The sequence below is a fragment of the Bubalus bubalis genome, chromosome 15, assembly GCF_019923935.1.
Source record: "Bubalus bubalis isolate 160015118507 breed Murrah chromosome 15, NDDB_SH_1, whole genome shotgun sequence".
In the NCBI taxonomy this organism is placed as follows: domain Eukaryota; kingdom Metazoa; phylum Chordata; class Mammalia; order Artiodactyla; family Bovidae; genus Bubalus; species Bubalus bubalis.
Genome location: NC_059171.1, coordinates 78,911,121 through 78,925,933, shown reverse-complemented (window position 1 = coordinate 78,925,933; position 14,813 = coordinate 78,911,121). Strand labels below are relative to the sequence as shown.

Genomic DNA, 14,813 nt, shown 5'->3' with positions numbered 1-14,813 from the left:
GCCCCTGGGAGAGGGGCGTCATGGAGGAAGTGGTCCTCGGGACGTGGCATCACGGCATCTGCGTGAGTGTTGGTGTTGGGAAGGCTTGGCTTTGTTGACTCTTGGTGTTGCAAACCCCCTCCTGCGTGACTTTGGTGGTCCGTCGCAGAGGACACTGGTGAGCCTTCTCCGCCTGAGTTGGGCCTCCCCTGGTGTGAGTGCGGGGGTGGATCCGGTGTGTCTGGGCTCCTGTGCGTCAGGCGCTCTCAGACCAGATCCTCAAGCTGCTCGTGGTCCGGCTGGGGAGGCTGAGGGCCAAGGATATTGACAGCACGCGTAGCAGACTCCTCCTGGAAATGGGACTCAGTGAGCTGGACACAGGCGCTGTGGGACTGAGTGAGCTGCTCAGGGTTCGTGGGCAGAGCCGGTGTGTGCAGGGCTCGGAGGCGTGAGCTGGCTCTTGGAGGCGGGGTGGGGGTCTCTTCGCGGCAGGAGGTGAGGCTGAGGCACGAGTGCCTCAGTGTTGGGACTGTGTGCTGGGGGCCAGAGAAGTGTCTGCACAGGGTGAGGGGGGCGCCTGGATGGCATGTCACCACCAGAACGACACGGGAACCCAAGCTGAGGCAGAGAGTGAAGTTGCTCAGTCGTGTCCGACTCTGCAACCCCATGGACTATAGCCTACCAGGTTCCTCCATCTATGGAATTCTCCAGGCAAGAATACCGGAGTGGGTTGCCATTTCCTTCTCCAGGAGATCTTCCCAACAGAGGGATTGAACCGGGTTCTCCTGCATTCTATGCAGGCAGTTTACCGTCTGAGCCGAGGTGGATAGGAAAGGAGGCATTCAAGGGAAAAGCAGATGAAATTGATAAACTCTGTTGAGCAGTCGGACGTGGAAAATGTGTGGGAAGGGTCTTGACAGTGGAGCAGGCCGCAGCTCACTCACTGATGGAGGCTCAGGCCTGGGGAGGGTCTGAACTGCGAGGAGCCTGTCATCCTAAGACGTGAGGAGGGCCGAGTGCGGCATGCGGGAGGAAGGCGTGGTGCAGTGTCGAGGCCGCCAGGGTCGAGGAGCGGCGCGGCTCGGGGGGTGGGGGGGGGCCTCGAGCCTGGTGCTTGGGGGGCTTGAGCGGGAGTGGGGAGAGCTCCAGGAGGAGGCGGCGCTGTGGAGAGGGCGGGAGGGTGTGCCCTTGGGGCTGTGGGCTGGCCCCGGGCGGGAGGCGGCGGGCAGCTGGGCCCTGGGTCACGGGCGTCCTCTTTGTGTTCCAGCGCTCGCACCTCCTGCTCCGCCACCGCCACCCATCCAAGGATATGCCTTCAAGCCTCCACCCAGACCCGACTTCGGGACCTCCGGGAGAACAATCAAGTTACAGGCCAACTTCTTTGAAATGGACATTCCAAAAATTGACATCTATCACTATGAGTTGGATATCAAGCCAGAGAAATGCCCGAGGAGAGTTAACAGGTATTCTGTTTTGTCTGTCTTTTAAGAGGAATCCACCCTTCAGTTCTCAGCGGATCCCTTGGGTCCTCTTTCCCTCAGGGAAGCTTCCATTGTGTTCTTTGCTTTTTAACGTGCTTGTGTTGAGATACAGTGAGTGCACGCTGTCAGTGTGCAGCTCAGTGAGGCTTCACCCCGGAAAGCTGCCCCGTGCCCCAGCCCTCCGCCCCGTACGGCATTCTGGGGTCTGCCCCTGGAGGCGCCCGGCCCCGAGAGAGCCGCCTTCACCCTGCTGCTCTCACTCAGCGGGCTGTGAGCCTGATCTGTGGCTCTGTGTGAGTTAAGACCTTTTTGCTCTTGCTGCAGAGGAGTGTGTAGTGAAGCGATTATTTCATCGTTCATTTACTCGTCCTTCCATTCGGTGCTCTGGCGCTCTGCTGTGATGAATGAAGCTCCCGGGAACATGCTCGTTCAAGCCTTTCTTGTGGACGTGCTTTCGCTTCTCTTGGATGAATACCTGGGGTGGAGTAGGTGGGTCAGAGGTAGTGCAGCTTTCGCTGCGTGGGACGCGATTGCACCGTCTCCCGCGCCCGGCAGCCGTGAGGCTCTGCTGCTCCACCTGCCGCCGTCAGCGCTCAGCTGTTAGTCCTTGTGATTGTTGCTATTCCAGTGAGGGTGTAATGGTTTCTTCAGTTCAGTTTGGTCGCTCAGTCGTGTCCGACTCTTTGCGACCCCACGGACTGCAGCACGCCAGGCCTCCTTGTCCATCACCGACTTATTGTGGTTTAGTTTCCATTTCTTGATAACCAATGAACTGAGCACCTTTTCATGTGTTATTTTTTAGTAAAATATCTGTTGAGGTCTTACCCCTATTTTATGGGTGGTATTTGTCTTGTTACTGATTTGTAGGGCTTTTAACTAGTATATTCTAGGTTTGAGTCTATACTGGAAATATTTTCACCCAGGCTGAGGCTTATTTTCCTTTTCACTTTTTGTTTCCGTTTCTCTCGCTGTTCAGTTGCTAAGCCATGTCCAACCCTTTGCAGCCCCGTGAACTGCAGCAGCGCATCGGGCTCCCCCGTCCTTCACTGTCTCTTAGAGTTTGCTTAGGGATTCGCGCCCACTGAGTCGGGGATGCCATCCAGCCATCTCATCCCCTGTTGCCGCCTTCTCCTCCTGCCCTCAGTCTTTCCTGGCATCAGGGTCTTTCCCAATGAGTTGGCTCTTCTCATCAGGTGGCCAGAGTATCAGAGCTTCAGCATCAGTCCTTCCAATAAATATTCAGGGTTGATTTCCTTTAGGATTGACTGGTTTGGTCTCCTTGCAGTCCAAGGGACTCTCAAGAGTCTTGTACAGAAACAATTTGAGAGCATCAGTTCTTTGGCACTGAGCCTTCTTTATTGTCCAACTCCCACATTCATACATGACTACTGGAAAAATCATTTCTTTGACTATACTAATCATTGACAGCAAAGTGATGTCTCTGCTTTTTAATACACTGTCTAGGTTTGTCATAGCTTTCCTTCCGAGGAGCAAGCCTCTTTTAAGTTCATGGCTGCAGTCACCATCCACAGTGATTTTTGAAGCCCAAGAAAATAAAGTCTGTCACTGCTTCCACTTTTCCCCCTGTCTTATTTGCCATGAAAGGAGGGGACCGGATGCCATGATCTTAAGTTGAGTTTTAAGCCAGCTTTTTCACTGTCCTCTTTCACCCTCAAGAGGCTCTTTAGTTCCTCTTCACTTTCTACCATTAGAGTGGTATCATCTGCATATCTAAGATTGTTTGGTATTTCTCTCAGCAGTCTTGATTCCAGCTTGTGATTCATCTACCCCAGCATTTCACGTAATGTCCTCTGCATATAAGTTAAACAGTGGCAGTATATAGGCTTGTCATACTCCTTTTCCAACTGGTTCCCATTTTGAACCAGTTCCATGTAAGGTCCTAATTGTTGCTTTTTGACTTGCATACAAATCTCTCAGGAGACAAATAAGGTAGTTTGGTATTCCCATCTCTAAAAATTTTCCAGTTTGTTGTGATCCACACAGCCAAAGGCTTTAGAGTAGTCAGTGAAGCAGAAGTAGACATGAGAGGTGTAGTAAACAGGATTCAAACCTGCCCTGGGAGAACCCCAAAGGATTTCCAGTCCATTTATCCTTGTGCAAACCTGCCAGTGATGAATCCTCCCAGCATTTTTTAAAATCTGAAAATATGCTAACTTTCTCCTCATTTTTGAAAGATTTTTGCTGGATGTAGAATTTTAAACCGGCAGTTTCCCCCCAGTACCTTAAATTAGATGTTATTACATTGACTTTTGGGCTTCCCTGGTGGCTCAGATGGTAAGGAATCTGCCTGCAGTGCAGGAAACCTGAGTTTGATCCCTGGGTTGGGAAGATCCCCTGGAGGAGGGCATGGCAACCCACTCTAGTATTCTTGCCTGGAGAAGCCCCATGGACAGAGGAGCCTGGTGGGCTACAGTCCATGGGGTCTCAGAGTCGGACATGACTGAGGGACTAAGCATTGTCTTTTAATCCTCGTTGTTTCTGATGAAATCTCAGGGATTTGTTTTGTTCTGTTTTTTTAATTGTAGTTCCCTAGTGTGTATCTGCCTTCTTCCTCCAAATACTTTCTATTTAATTTTGCTTTTTAGCAATTTGACTGTGACCTACCTAGGTGGAGTTTTCTTTGTATTTTTCCTTCTTGGGATCCTTTAGTTTTTTACATTTGTATGCTTGTGTCTTTCATGTTGTTCAGGTGAAATACTGGCCGTCATTTCTTTAACTAGTTCTCCTGTTCAGTTTCCTGTTCTCCTACCAGGATTGCAGCTCTGTGTATTTTAGACCATGGGATGCTGTAACAGTTCCCCTTCTTTTCTCAGTTTGGGTAACCTTCATTGATCTCTCTTTAACATCACTTTATTCCTCCCCTCCTCTTTTTTGGTAATATCCGGTCTTCTGTGGTAACCATCCAATACATTTGTTTCATTTATATACTGCACTTTTTGGTCCTAGGATTCCCATTTGGTTCTTTTTCATAGTTTACTTTCTCTGCTATTTCTCATCTGTTCATTCTCATCTTTTTTCTTGATGACTTTGAGTGTATTTGTAGTAATAGCATATTTATTATAGTAGCTCGTGTCTGCTAATTACAACATATGGGTCATCTCAGGGGTTGTTTCTATTGGCAGGTTTTCCCTTAGATTGCACGTCACCTCTCTTTGCTTACTCACTTGGATCGTGGATTTTTTGTTCACTGAACATCATGTATTTGCTATTTTCTCTGGTACCCAGCTGCATAGATTCCTACCTCTTCTGCTCCTGTCTCCTCAGGACAAGACGGCTGCTCTCTAACTCCTGTCTCATGTTGTGGTTTGGAAATTACTCCCGGCAGAGTGAACGTGTGTTTTCCTCCCCCAGAAGTCACAGTCCTAAACCGCCTGATTTTCAGGGCCACAAATGGTTCTCACGTTTTCACCAGTTTTGTAGGATGGGAGGATAAATCTTCATACTTTGTCATGGTCAGAAACAGCATTCTGAGTTGCAGTTTGAGAAGTCAGATTGGTTACCTGGTTTGTGCTGGTACCCTAAAAAGTACTCTTGGCTGTAAATTTGTTCCTGATGAGTCTTTGTAAGAGAAAGAATGCTTGGGGGTTGTTTTCCCTTATCTGTAAAACTGAACAGTTGGATGCACTCAATGTGGCCAGTACACATTGGTTCAGACTTTTTAGAAAGTGACTTGGTGTACATGTTAAAATAAAAATAGTACACACCCTTTGACCCACCAATTCTATTTCTGTGTATTTATCCCCAAAAGACATGTCTCCAAAGAAACAACACTTGACAGTTATATGAGGTCCTTTAAATATGTGCTTACTAAGAAATGTGTGTGTGAACAGAATTTTGGGCACGACTGGTTCAGACGGCTTTGTTTGCTAAAGGTCTTCTGGATCTTGAACGTGCCTTACATGCTTTGAGACGCTCTGTGAACGGGCTTGTCTGATTTTGAGTCTCCTTGGGACAGAATCCTGTGAGAATCTGTGATTTGGATATACTCTTAGAGCCGGAACGAAGGCGTGGAAAAGCACGTTTCCTGAGCTTTGGATTGGTGTGGCAGCAGTGGGCTCTTATTATGCCATCAACCACAGTTTACAAGAAACTTTCTTTTATGAAAATAGGCATGACTAAGGTTTTGTCATCTGGCAGCAGAAAAAGGCTGATGGTGATTAAAATGGGATGCTTTTACCTGACTGTACTCCCACAGACCTGTTGTCATTATGACTGCAAGGTTCTGAAGTTGCCCCGTGTCTGGAAATTGCCTTGAGTCAAGCAGGAAGTAGCCCAAATGAGTCTCGAGCTGCATTTTGTGGCCAGGCCAGCCCAGGTGCCGCTAGTGTGCCGTGCGGCTCCCCTGGGTTTAGAGCCACCTGGGAGTTGCTGCCTACTTCCATGTATGTGCCTTCAGCGTTCATTTTGCTGGTAATTCTGATGGACCTTGGCTCAGGTTCAGTCTCAAAATTGTAATCAATCACAATAGCTTGGAAAAATGTCAGAAGTAAAGTTTTTGTATTAGAAGAACCCACGACATGACATAGTCCCTCTCGCCAACCATGCTACCACTGTGAAACCTCCACTGTGCCAGTGGGCTACGGTGGGGGCTGAGGGAGACGCGCCTTGTGTCCCCAGTGGGCAGGAGACGGACAGTGGCAGGGCTGCGCTGAAAGACGGGAGCCCAGAGCGGGAGGGAGTCAGAAGCAGGAGGTCCGTGCCGCGGGCTGTCCCCCAGACTGACGCCGTTCAGGGAGTCCTCAGAATCCCATGTGCTTCCACGCTGCAGTCTGTGTTAAAGCACGTGTCAGTTCTGAGTTCCCGAAACTTGTGCAGTGCACGCAGTAGATAGTTAACATTCAACCCTGAGGCTTCACGCAGCCCTGGGAGGAAAATGCCGACTACACACGTTGTGATGAGTCATCATGAACACTAGCCCCGTGCGCCCTCGTCCCTGGCAGCAGTCAGTCACCGTCCTGAGTGGTGCTGTGGGAGGGGGTCCCTCAGGAGGCTTCCAGTGTCACTGTGGCTGCAGCTGGGCACCGGCAGCAGCCAGTGCCCAGGGCTGGTCCAGGCCGTGCAGGCCTTTCCGCCAGCACCGGAAACCTTGCCAGGAGGTCAGAATTAGCACTTCCGTGCTCAGACGCACAGGATGGGCGGCTTGAAGGAAGAAGGTGTGCTCCTGATCTCTGACTGTCCCTTCCCTCTTACTCCTCTTGAGCTCGGTCAAGTGGCTCCTGAAGAACAAGGAGCAGGAGCTCAGTCTGTGCAGGGGAAGCGTGGGCAGTGCAGCCTGGCCGTGCGGTTTGCAGCCTGCTGCTCATGGGAGGAGATGTGCACCCGTCCAGACTTCTCAGAAGGTGGCTTAGTACCCCATATACCTTTGGCTCACCAATTCCGCTTCTAAGTGTTTATCCCAAAGAGATGTGTACAAGCACATCTAATATTGTCATGGCAAAAAGAGAGGGAAAAGAAATCGTTTCGAATCACCCACTGGGGATGGTTAAATAAACACACCGTGGAACACTGTGAAACCATGGACAGCAGGGAAATGGAGCTTCACAGCATGAATACCACACCTGGAAACGGACAGCCATGTGGTTTGTCAGTATTACGGTACAGTATGTGGTACAGTGGCATTTCTGTCTCTAGACTTGACGCCACTTTGTGTACATAACGACAAGGGAAGGTCTTAAACACACATCCTGGGACAACACCAAGCTCCAGAGCCATGTGTTTAATGTCATGTGTTTAAGAAAACAATACGTTTTTTGTTTTCTTTTTTTTAATGTACCTGTGTATTTATAGAAAATGCATAGGTTTGAAGATAATAAGGTTGCTTCCGAGAAGAGAACTGAAGTAGAGGTGGTCTGGGCAGACTTAGAGCCTTATCCGTATTTGAAATTCACAATGAGAAGGTGTTAATGCAAAAATCTGTGTAATTAGAAATTAACCAAAGAATACATTAAAAGTGTTTAGTGACATATATTTTTATAACTGGGAGTTTGTATAGCTCTCAGTCTTCCTCACCTGTTTCACTCATCAGCCCTGAAGTCACATGTGTGTCTCCTGTCTCGGCGAGTCTTTCTGTTTTGTTAGGTCGGTTCATGCGTGCTCTGTCCTGTCTCTTGCTCCTTCTCTCAGAGGTGAAATGTCTGCATCTGTGGCTCATTTTCTGGGTCCTCAAGTCTCTCCTGAGTTCAGCTTGTCTGTCCCTCCCTGCCTTTATCCTTCGTTATTTCCAAATACACTTTACAGTTTATTAAATCTTGTCAGATAAAAATTAGCCCCTCTGAATTTTTATTGGGATTGAAAGAGTGAATTTGTTTGGGAAATTGAATATTCCTGTCCATGAATATGGTTTGTCCGTTGGTGGTTTTGTTTTTAAATATCTTCCAGTGTTTTCAGCGCCCCAATAAAAGAATCGTGTACGCCCCTCGGAACTAGCTGTCCCCTGTCCCTCGTGCCCTGCACGCTTGACTGTGGTGAAGTCCGCTCTTCATCGTAATAGACTTCATGCTCCCTTTAGGGAGGACCACATTGGTTTGGCTGATTTACTCCAATCCTGGGGGAGAGAGGAGCCATGAAGGGTGGGGCTTTCTCTTATTTTGTTCTGCATCTGTGTTTATAAGTGAGGTTGTCCCATAATTGCCTCGTCGTGTTTAAGAGAAAAGTTGGGGGTTGTGCCCTCTTAATTCTGTTCACAATAAACTTGAATTCGGTTGGGTGATTTGTTCTTTGAATGTGGGTGGAACGTCCCAATAGAGCCATCTGGACCTTGAGTTGATGGCGAAGTCTTGACCAAGAAGGTGGGGTCCTCGAAGCTTGGGGAGCAGTGGTCTGGAGACAGCGTGGAGGAAGGGGCCGCCTTGTCGTGGGTGGCCCAGGGTAGTCTGTGGAGCGGCAGGTGAGATTGCACCCCGGCTGCTGGTCGGGGCAGCGGGGATGGGGGTCAGAGTGGCACCAGCTGTCCTGGAGGCTTCATACCTTCCAGGCTAGGCTCTCTCGGTGGGTGTCAGAGGCTTGGTGCATTCCTCGTGAAGCCAGCGAAGCAGAGGCAGAGGCTTACAGCAAAGCTGAGCTCCGGCGTGCCTCCCCGTCCTCTGCCCTTGACAGAGTCAGGAGGTGGGCGTGCACTGCCGCTGTGCCGGGTGTGCAGAGAGGCTGGTGGGTGGACAGGTAGGCGAAGCAGGGTGAGGTGGGGTCACAGCCCGTTCGGTCCTCAAACCCCACAGCAGAACAGCTGCTTCATGCCCACCGGGTTCCTGCTGCCCGAGGAGCTCACTGCCCCAGAATCTCTGTCGCTTACAACAGCAAACCTCCATGTCAGGTTCAGGGTCTTTGTTCCAGAGCCCAGACTGAAAAGGCAGCAGTACCCAGAGCGTGTTCTGCTGAGGGTCACAGAAGCGCGAAGCCAGGCCGCGCCGGCCACCAGTGTCCGTGGGCTCGGGTGCTCTGTCACAGGGCAGGGCCCTCAGCCTCAGGAGGGGGCGCACTGCCTGCTGGATGCGCATGCACAGTGAGGTCGTGGAAGGAGTTCTCCTGTGTTTGAGCCTCAGGGTGAGTGAGTGTAAACCACCCAAGGGTCTAGTTTGGTTTCTTGTAGAAGGAAGTTGAAAGTCAGGTTATTAAAACAAGCCACAGGGCTTATCAAAATTGCTTAAAAACCATTGTTAAAAGAATGTCATCCTTGTATGCCCTGTCCCTGGTTTTATTGACGTTTTGCTCAAATTCTGTCTTATTTCAGGGAAATAGTGGAACATATGGTTCAGCACTTTAAAACACAGATCTTTGGGGATCGGAAACCAGTGTTTGACGGAAGGAAGAATCTCTACACAGCGATGCCCCTTCCGATCGGGAGGGATAAGGTGAGCTCATGGAGGCGGGTTGGATGGAGCAGTGTGTGAGAGGTCAAGCCTGTTGTCCCTCTCGTCACACGCAGAGTCACTTCCCCCAGGGGCAGAGAGCCCCCAGCGGTCGTGTGCTTCACGGTAGAGTCCACGGACGCCACCTTCTGTGGGCTGTGGTTTGCAGCGGCAGAGGGTGACATCATCTGAGTCCAGAGAGAGAAACTTAGAACATCCCGAAACCATGAAACTTTTAAATGTGAACCACACACGTGCGCGCATGCTCCAGGCCAACCCCAGACAGGAGCCTGCATCATGGGGTGGGTGTGTGAAGACCTAGAGAGAAGTGTGTTCGTGCAGGTGTAGATGGGTGCGATGCTGGCAGCAAAAGCAAGTGGTCACTCGGCTGTAACCAGCGATTTGTCCAAAGTGATACCATGATTCATCAACCTGGGAGTCGAGGTTGAATTAATATGTCACCTCTCCTTATTGTCTTTATCCTTGCTGTGGCTTTATTTAAAAAGCAGTAACCCTTCTGCCTAGCAGCTGCCACTTCTCGGCACATCTTCCAATCACTGGGCTGCCCTGCTTTGATGATAGGTGTTGTTTGTAAGAGAGGAAGACCAAAGACGGCGTGGAAATCATTTTTACATGTAGTGGGGCGGGGGGGAGGGGGAAGAACATCAAAACACAAACAAGTAATTGAACAATTATCCCACTAAGAATGGGATTCCTTTAAGGATTGACCTTAAGGATTCCCTTAAGGAATGACCTATACAGTTAGCCTCTTACCAAAAGAGTCCCTGAGAAGGAAAATAGCTCAGAGCTTAGAGGATCTGAGATCTGAGGCTACTGCCTGTGACTTGCAAGTTCTCTGCAGACAGAACATTGTGGTTTTGCTTTTGCATTTTAATGATAATCTTAAAATGACTAAGCTCCTCTACTGGGCTGGATGGCCAGCAGGGCCGGTTGTTTCAGCTCCCAGCAGCATGGCCAGGAATTGTGGTGCTCTGATAGGAGGCCTCCGTTAGGGCTGAGGCTGGGTGGGGTGGTGATGAGGACCCCTGAGATAACAGCTTGCCTCTCACCAGCCCTGCCTGGTTCTGGGGACCTGATGCCAGCCGGTCAGCTGAGCAGAACCACCTCTTGCAAATGAACATGCTCTCTGCTTTGAAATGGGGCTTCCCTCGTGCTCAGATGGGAAGGAATCTGCCTGCAATGTGGGGGACCCGAATTCTATCCCTGGAGAAGGGAATGGGTGGACCCATGCCAGTCCTCTTGCCTAGAGAATTCCATGCAATACATTCCATTTAAAGTGTATTAGTTATAAAGTTTTGTGTTTAATTTGCACATTTGTTTTTGTTTAAGTTGTATAAGAAAGAAAAGCCTAAGGAGTTTACTCACAGTGCTGTCTGTTCATATTTATAGTTAGGTACTGGGGGGCCTGAGGAATATTTTCCTTCAGAAGGGATGGGGGAGGATGTGTGGTGGTCAGAGCTGAGACACGTTGTTGACGTCGACACGGGCGCCGGGGTGGTAGTGGGTGTGGGCCAAGTGCCTTCCTGTCCCTGAGTAGTGGTGGGGCCTCGGGTGAGCTGTCTCTCCTGCCACCCTGTAAAATGGAAGGTGGTGTGGCAGCCGCCTTCCAGGGTCCTTGTGCCCCTGCCAGTGAGCGAATGCTCCCTGAGACGGCATCTCCACTCTTCGTGTTTCCCCCATAGCCCTGGGGCCTCTGTTAAGTGCTGGTTCTGGTTCCGGATCTGCGGTGTCTACAGCTTTAAGCAGCTCTCCTGGGTGATGCCCACCCAGGGCATGGAGGGGCGTCAGGGTTTAAAGTACTTGGTTACAGCGCCGGGGATAAGCTAAGTATAGCACATACTTAGCAGCTGCTAACAGTGACGGTTGCAGGCCTGAGGGTTCGTCTTAACCGCTGCCCGTGTGGGGTGTCCGGTGCCCACAGCAGCACTTTGGGCATCTCACCAGGTTTTGGTGGGCACTTTGCATGTGTGTGCACGTGTGTCCAAGTCTTTGCGACCCCATGGACTGTAGCCCGCCAGGCTCCTCTGTCCATGGGATTCTCCAGGCAAGAAGACTGGAGTGGGTTGCCGTTTCCTCCTCCAGGGGGTCTTCCTGACCCAGGGATCGAACCCGCGTCTCCTGCGTTGGGAGGCCGATTCTTTACCGTTGAGCCACTTGGTGTCTCCTATCTTGAAGCCCACCCATCTTCATCCTGTCCTCAAGCGGGCTTAGACAACCTGACCACAGCCTCAGGGTCTGGTTTGGGTGGAGTCTCCAGATTCCAAAGCCCTCCTTCCAGTCACCTGTAATATCTGTCACATATTTGCAAGGTGCAGAAATTAATCTCTTCTTCCGTTTGGGAGCTCACGTGAGATGCTGCCCTTTTCTGTTCCCATACGTTCACATCTTGAAGCAGTGTCGTCTTTTTTTTTTTTCCCTTCTATGTGTGCTGTTTTTTCCATACACTACTTTTTTTTTGCATCACAGGCACTCGTGTAGTAAGAGGAAATCCTTTAATGTCCCCAGTTGCCCCTGGGGTGCGGCTGCCTGGGGCATCCACACCATGCCTGGGTCCCGGACCCCTGGCGGGCAGCTGTTGTCCTCCACTCCTCATCTCTCTCGCCAGCCCTCCCTCCTCCGTGCCAACCCCGTGCTGGCTGAAAGCCCCTGCATGCCAGGTCCACCTTCCCTTCTCCGTGCAGGAGACCGAGGAGCTGTCTGGGCTGCTCGCCGTGCAGGTGTTGCTCCTGGCTCGTCTTCAGCAGGGATGCGATGTGAGTTGCGGCCAGGAGCGTGTTCGCTTGTTGCCCGTGGTGCTCCCCCTGCGGGTCTGTGGATGTCTGGGTGAGCAGAGCCCATGGCAAGCAGTGCTCCTGGCCCTCTCTGCTGCTCCCTCCAGCCACACGGCAGCTCCAGGCGGGGCTCTGCTCTGTCACCCCGGTGATGCTCAGACAGGAAGGACCCAGTGTGTGACTTGGCGTCTGTCTGCAGAGGTCGGCCCTTGGGGCCGTCTCCCGTTTTCCAGGCCTGCGGTGGTGCCTCTGCTGACGCTGCCCATGGTGAAAAGGTGGCAGGGGGCATCTTCCTGGTCATGGCTCCCGTGCGCTGGTGTCCCCGTGCGCTGGCGTCTGTGAGGCCGGGGGCCGCCTGCTGTCCTGTGTTATAGACGGCATCCCAGAGGAGCCGCCTGCCTGGTCAGGCTGCAGAGGGCGGCTTCTTGAGGCGTGTCCGACGGAGAATGTCACAGAGCCTGGAGCTTCTTCCTTTCCCTTTTTGCCGGGGACCGAGAGGAGGCTGGTCTGGACTCTACTTGAAAACAGGAGGACCTCTTCCTGAAGGGAAACGCCCCACCAAATCCCCACTTGGTGGGATTATGGAGGCATTTCTGAAGAATGACATTAACAGGCATCTAATTTAGCACCGGTTCCCGAGCACGGCGGGCGTGACGTGCCCTCTGGAGTCAGTGTGTGAAGGGAGCGGGTGTGAGTCCCCGTTGCCTCCTGGCCGCACTCTGCGGCCGCACTCACGCCTCCCCGGCTGCCCCCACAGCCCCCGTCATGACGACTCGGGTTAAGCTGGTGCTCTCTTGACGGCTTTTGCCGGCTATGTGTGCACCCTTAACATGTCCTCTGTCTTGAGACGAATCTGCCTGTCGCTGCCCTCTGTGGCCAGCTTCTGTTGAGTGTTAGGTGTTTGAAATCCATCCGCTGGGAAGAACGGGCTCCTTTCTCACGCTCTGCTGACCCTTGAATGGAGCCCGGGCCGTGTCTGGTTTGGGGCCTGCGTGCGTCCTAGGCATGCAGGGCTCCATACGGTCTGGTTGCTGCTCTGGGGTGTCTGAGGGGGGTAGCAGTATAAGAGGCAGCGCTCCCTGAGGGCGGGGGGTGAGTGGAGGGATAGTGCAGGCGTTGGGGGTGGGGGGGCATGAGAGTGAGAATGAGCCCCCCAGTCATTGGCAGGGCCTTTGACACTGGCCCCCGTCTGCCCTTTCGTGGTGGTGGTTGAAGCTGCTTTCTCTGCCTTCTTGGCCCTGGTGATGCTGGTCCCGTGGCACTTCTGTGCACTGGTGGGCACGGACAGCCCTGCAACAGTGTTGTGGCCTGTTTGCCCGAGGCCGAGCCGGGGGTATGATGTCCCTGCCGTCCACATCCTCCACTGAGTGACTGTGGTCTCCCCGCGTCATACTGGCGACAAGTCTAATCCGACAGAAAGGTTGGAAACGTCCGTCCATCTCGATCATTGTTAGTGTCTTGCTCTGTTTTATCTCGAGTCTGTTCTGAGAAGGCTCATGCTCATGATTTATTCACTGTAAAACCAGCTTATGGACTCAGAGACCCAGGAAACAGGAACCCCCCACCCCAGATCCTCTGCAGTCTTCTCAGTCACACCTGAGAAAGAATAACTGCCCAGGACCCCCAGACAGCTGCCCACACCCGCTTCCTCCATTCCAAGAGCAGCCTTGTTTGTGCCTGCGTCCCGCTTTCCCTGTCCTGGGGTTTCCTCCTCATGGAAGCGCCCAGCCCCCGGCAGTGCTGGCCCCTGGCTCCGGCCACCACTGTGTCTCTGCTCAGGCTTGGGAGGCCGGGGCCTCCGGGTGGGGGGCACGCCTGTCCCTGTGCCCCTGGGTGGAGGACTGGCTGAGTCTCGCTGACCTCAGGGGCTCTGGAAGCCAGCTGGCCCCGGGAGGGGTGAGGAGCCTTCCACACGCAGACCCACCATCCCCAAGCCAGGCCTGAGCTCAGTGTCTCCCACTCTGCCCTGTGGAGGAGCTGAACAGGGCTGAGTGAGGAAACTTGTACAGAAACTGTGCTCCGCTGGCTTGGCCACGGGGAGGCGCCTTTCAGGGCCGTGGAAGCTCCCCATTCTGGCTTCCTCAGAAGAAAGCTTGAGTAGTCATGTGCTCGGGTCCCCTCCCAGGTGGAGCTGGAGGTCACGCTGCCGGGAGAAGGGAAGGACCGCATCTTCAAGGTGTCCATCAAGTGGGTGTCCTGCGTGAGCTTACAGGCGTTACACGATGCACTTTCGGGGCGTCTGCCCAGCGTCCCCTTCGAGACGATCCAGGCCCTGGACGTGGTCATGAGGCATCTGCCGTCCATGAGGTGAGGATCGCCCGTGTGGTGGGGGCCGGAGGAGCAGGAGGGTCTGCTTCCAATGCCTCCGTTTCCTGAGGATGTGAATCTGCTCTTCCAGGATGCTCTGGGCCTGGGGGTCAGGGTGGTGGCACACACGGGTTTATAGGACGAGAGCAGCAGCAGTGCCTGCCAGGAAAACGCACTGGCGGAGTCTCAGTCGGGCACACACCGTCCCACTGGGGAAAGAAGAGCTGCCCAGGACCCCCCAGGAGCTGCCCTCACCCCCTTCCTGTGTCCCAAGACAGGCACACACACTCGCTGACTCCGGACGCATGGTCACTCCACCCGGCACGTGAGCTGGGTCCCGTTTCTTGGTCGCCTGTGCACCCATGTTCCAGCTCTGCACTCAGCTGGCC

At 52.6% G+C, this 14,813-nt stretch overlaps 1 protein-coding gene across 1 annotated transcript in view; it reads left to right on the top strand.

Annotated features, from left to right (window-relative positions):
* The window catches only part of AGO2 (argonaute RISC catalytic component 2), a 94,571-nt gene that overhangs the window by 43,575 nt on the left and 36,183 nt on the right, over positions 1–14,813 (top strand). The window contains exons 2-4 of the mRNA XM_025264829.3: positions 1,247–1,442; positions 9,208–9,328; positions 14,243–14,424. Coding sequence (XP_025120614.1) covers positions 1,247–1,442; positions 9,208–9,328; positions 14,243–14,424 — 499 coding nt within the window. The remainder of the gene's footprint in view (positions 1–1,246; positions 1,443–9,207; positions 9,329–14,242; positions 14,425–14,813) is intronic.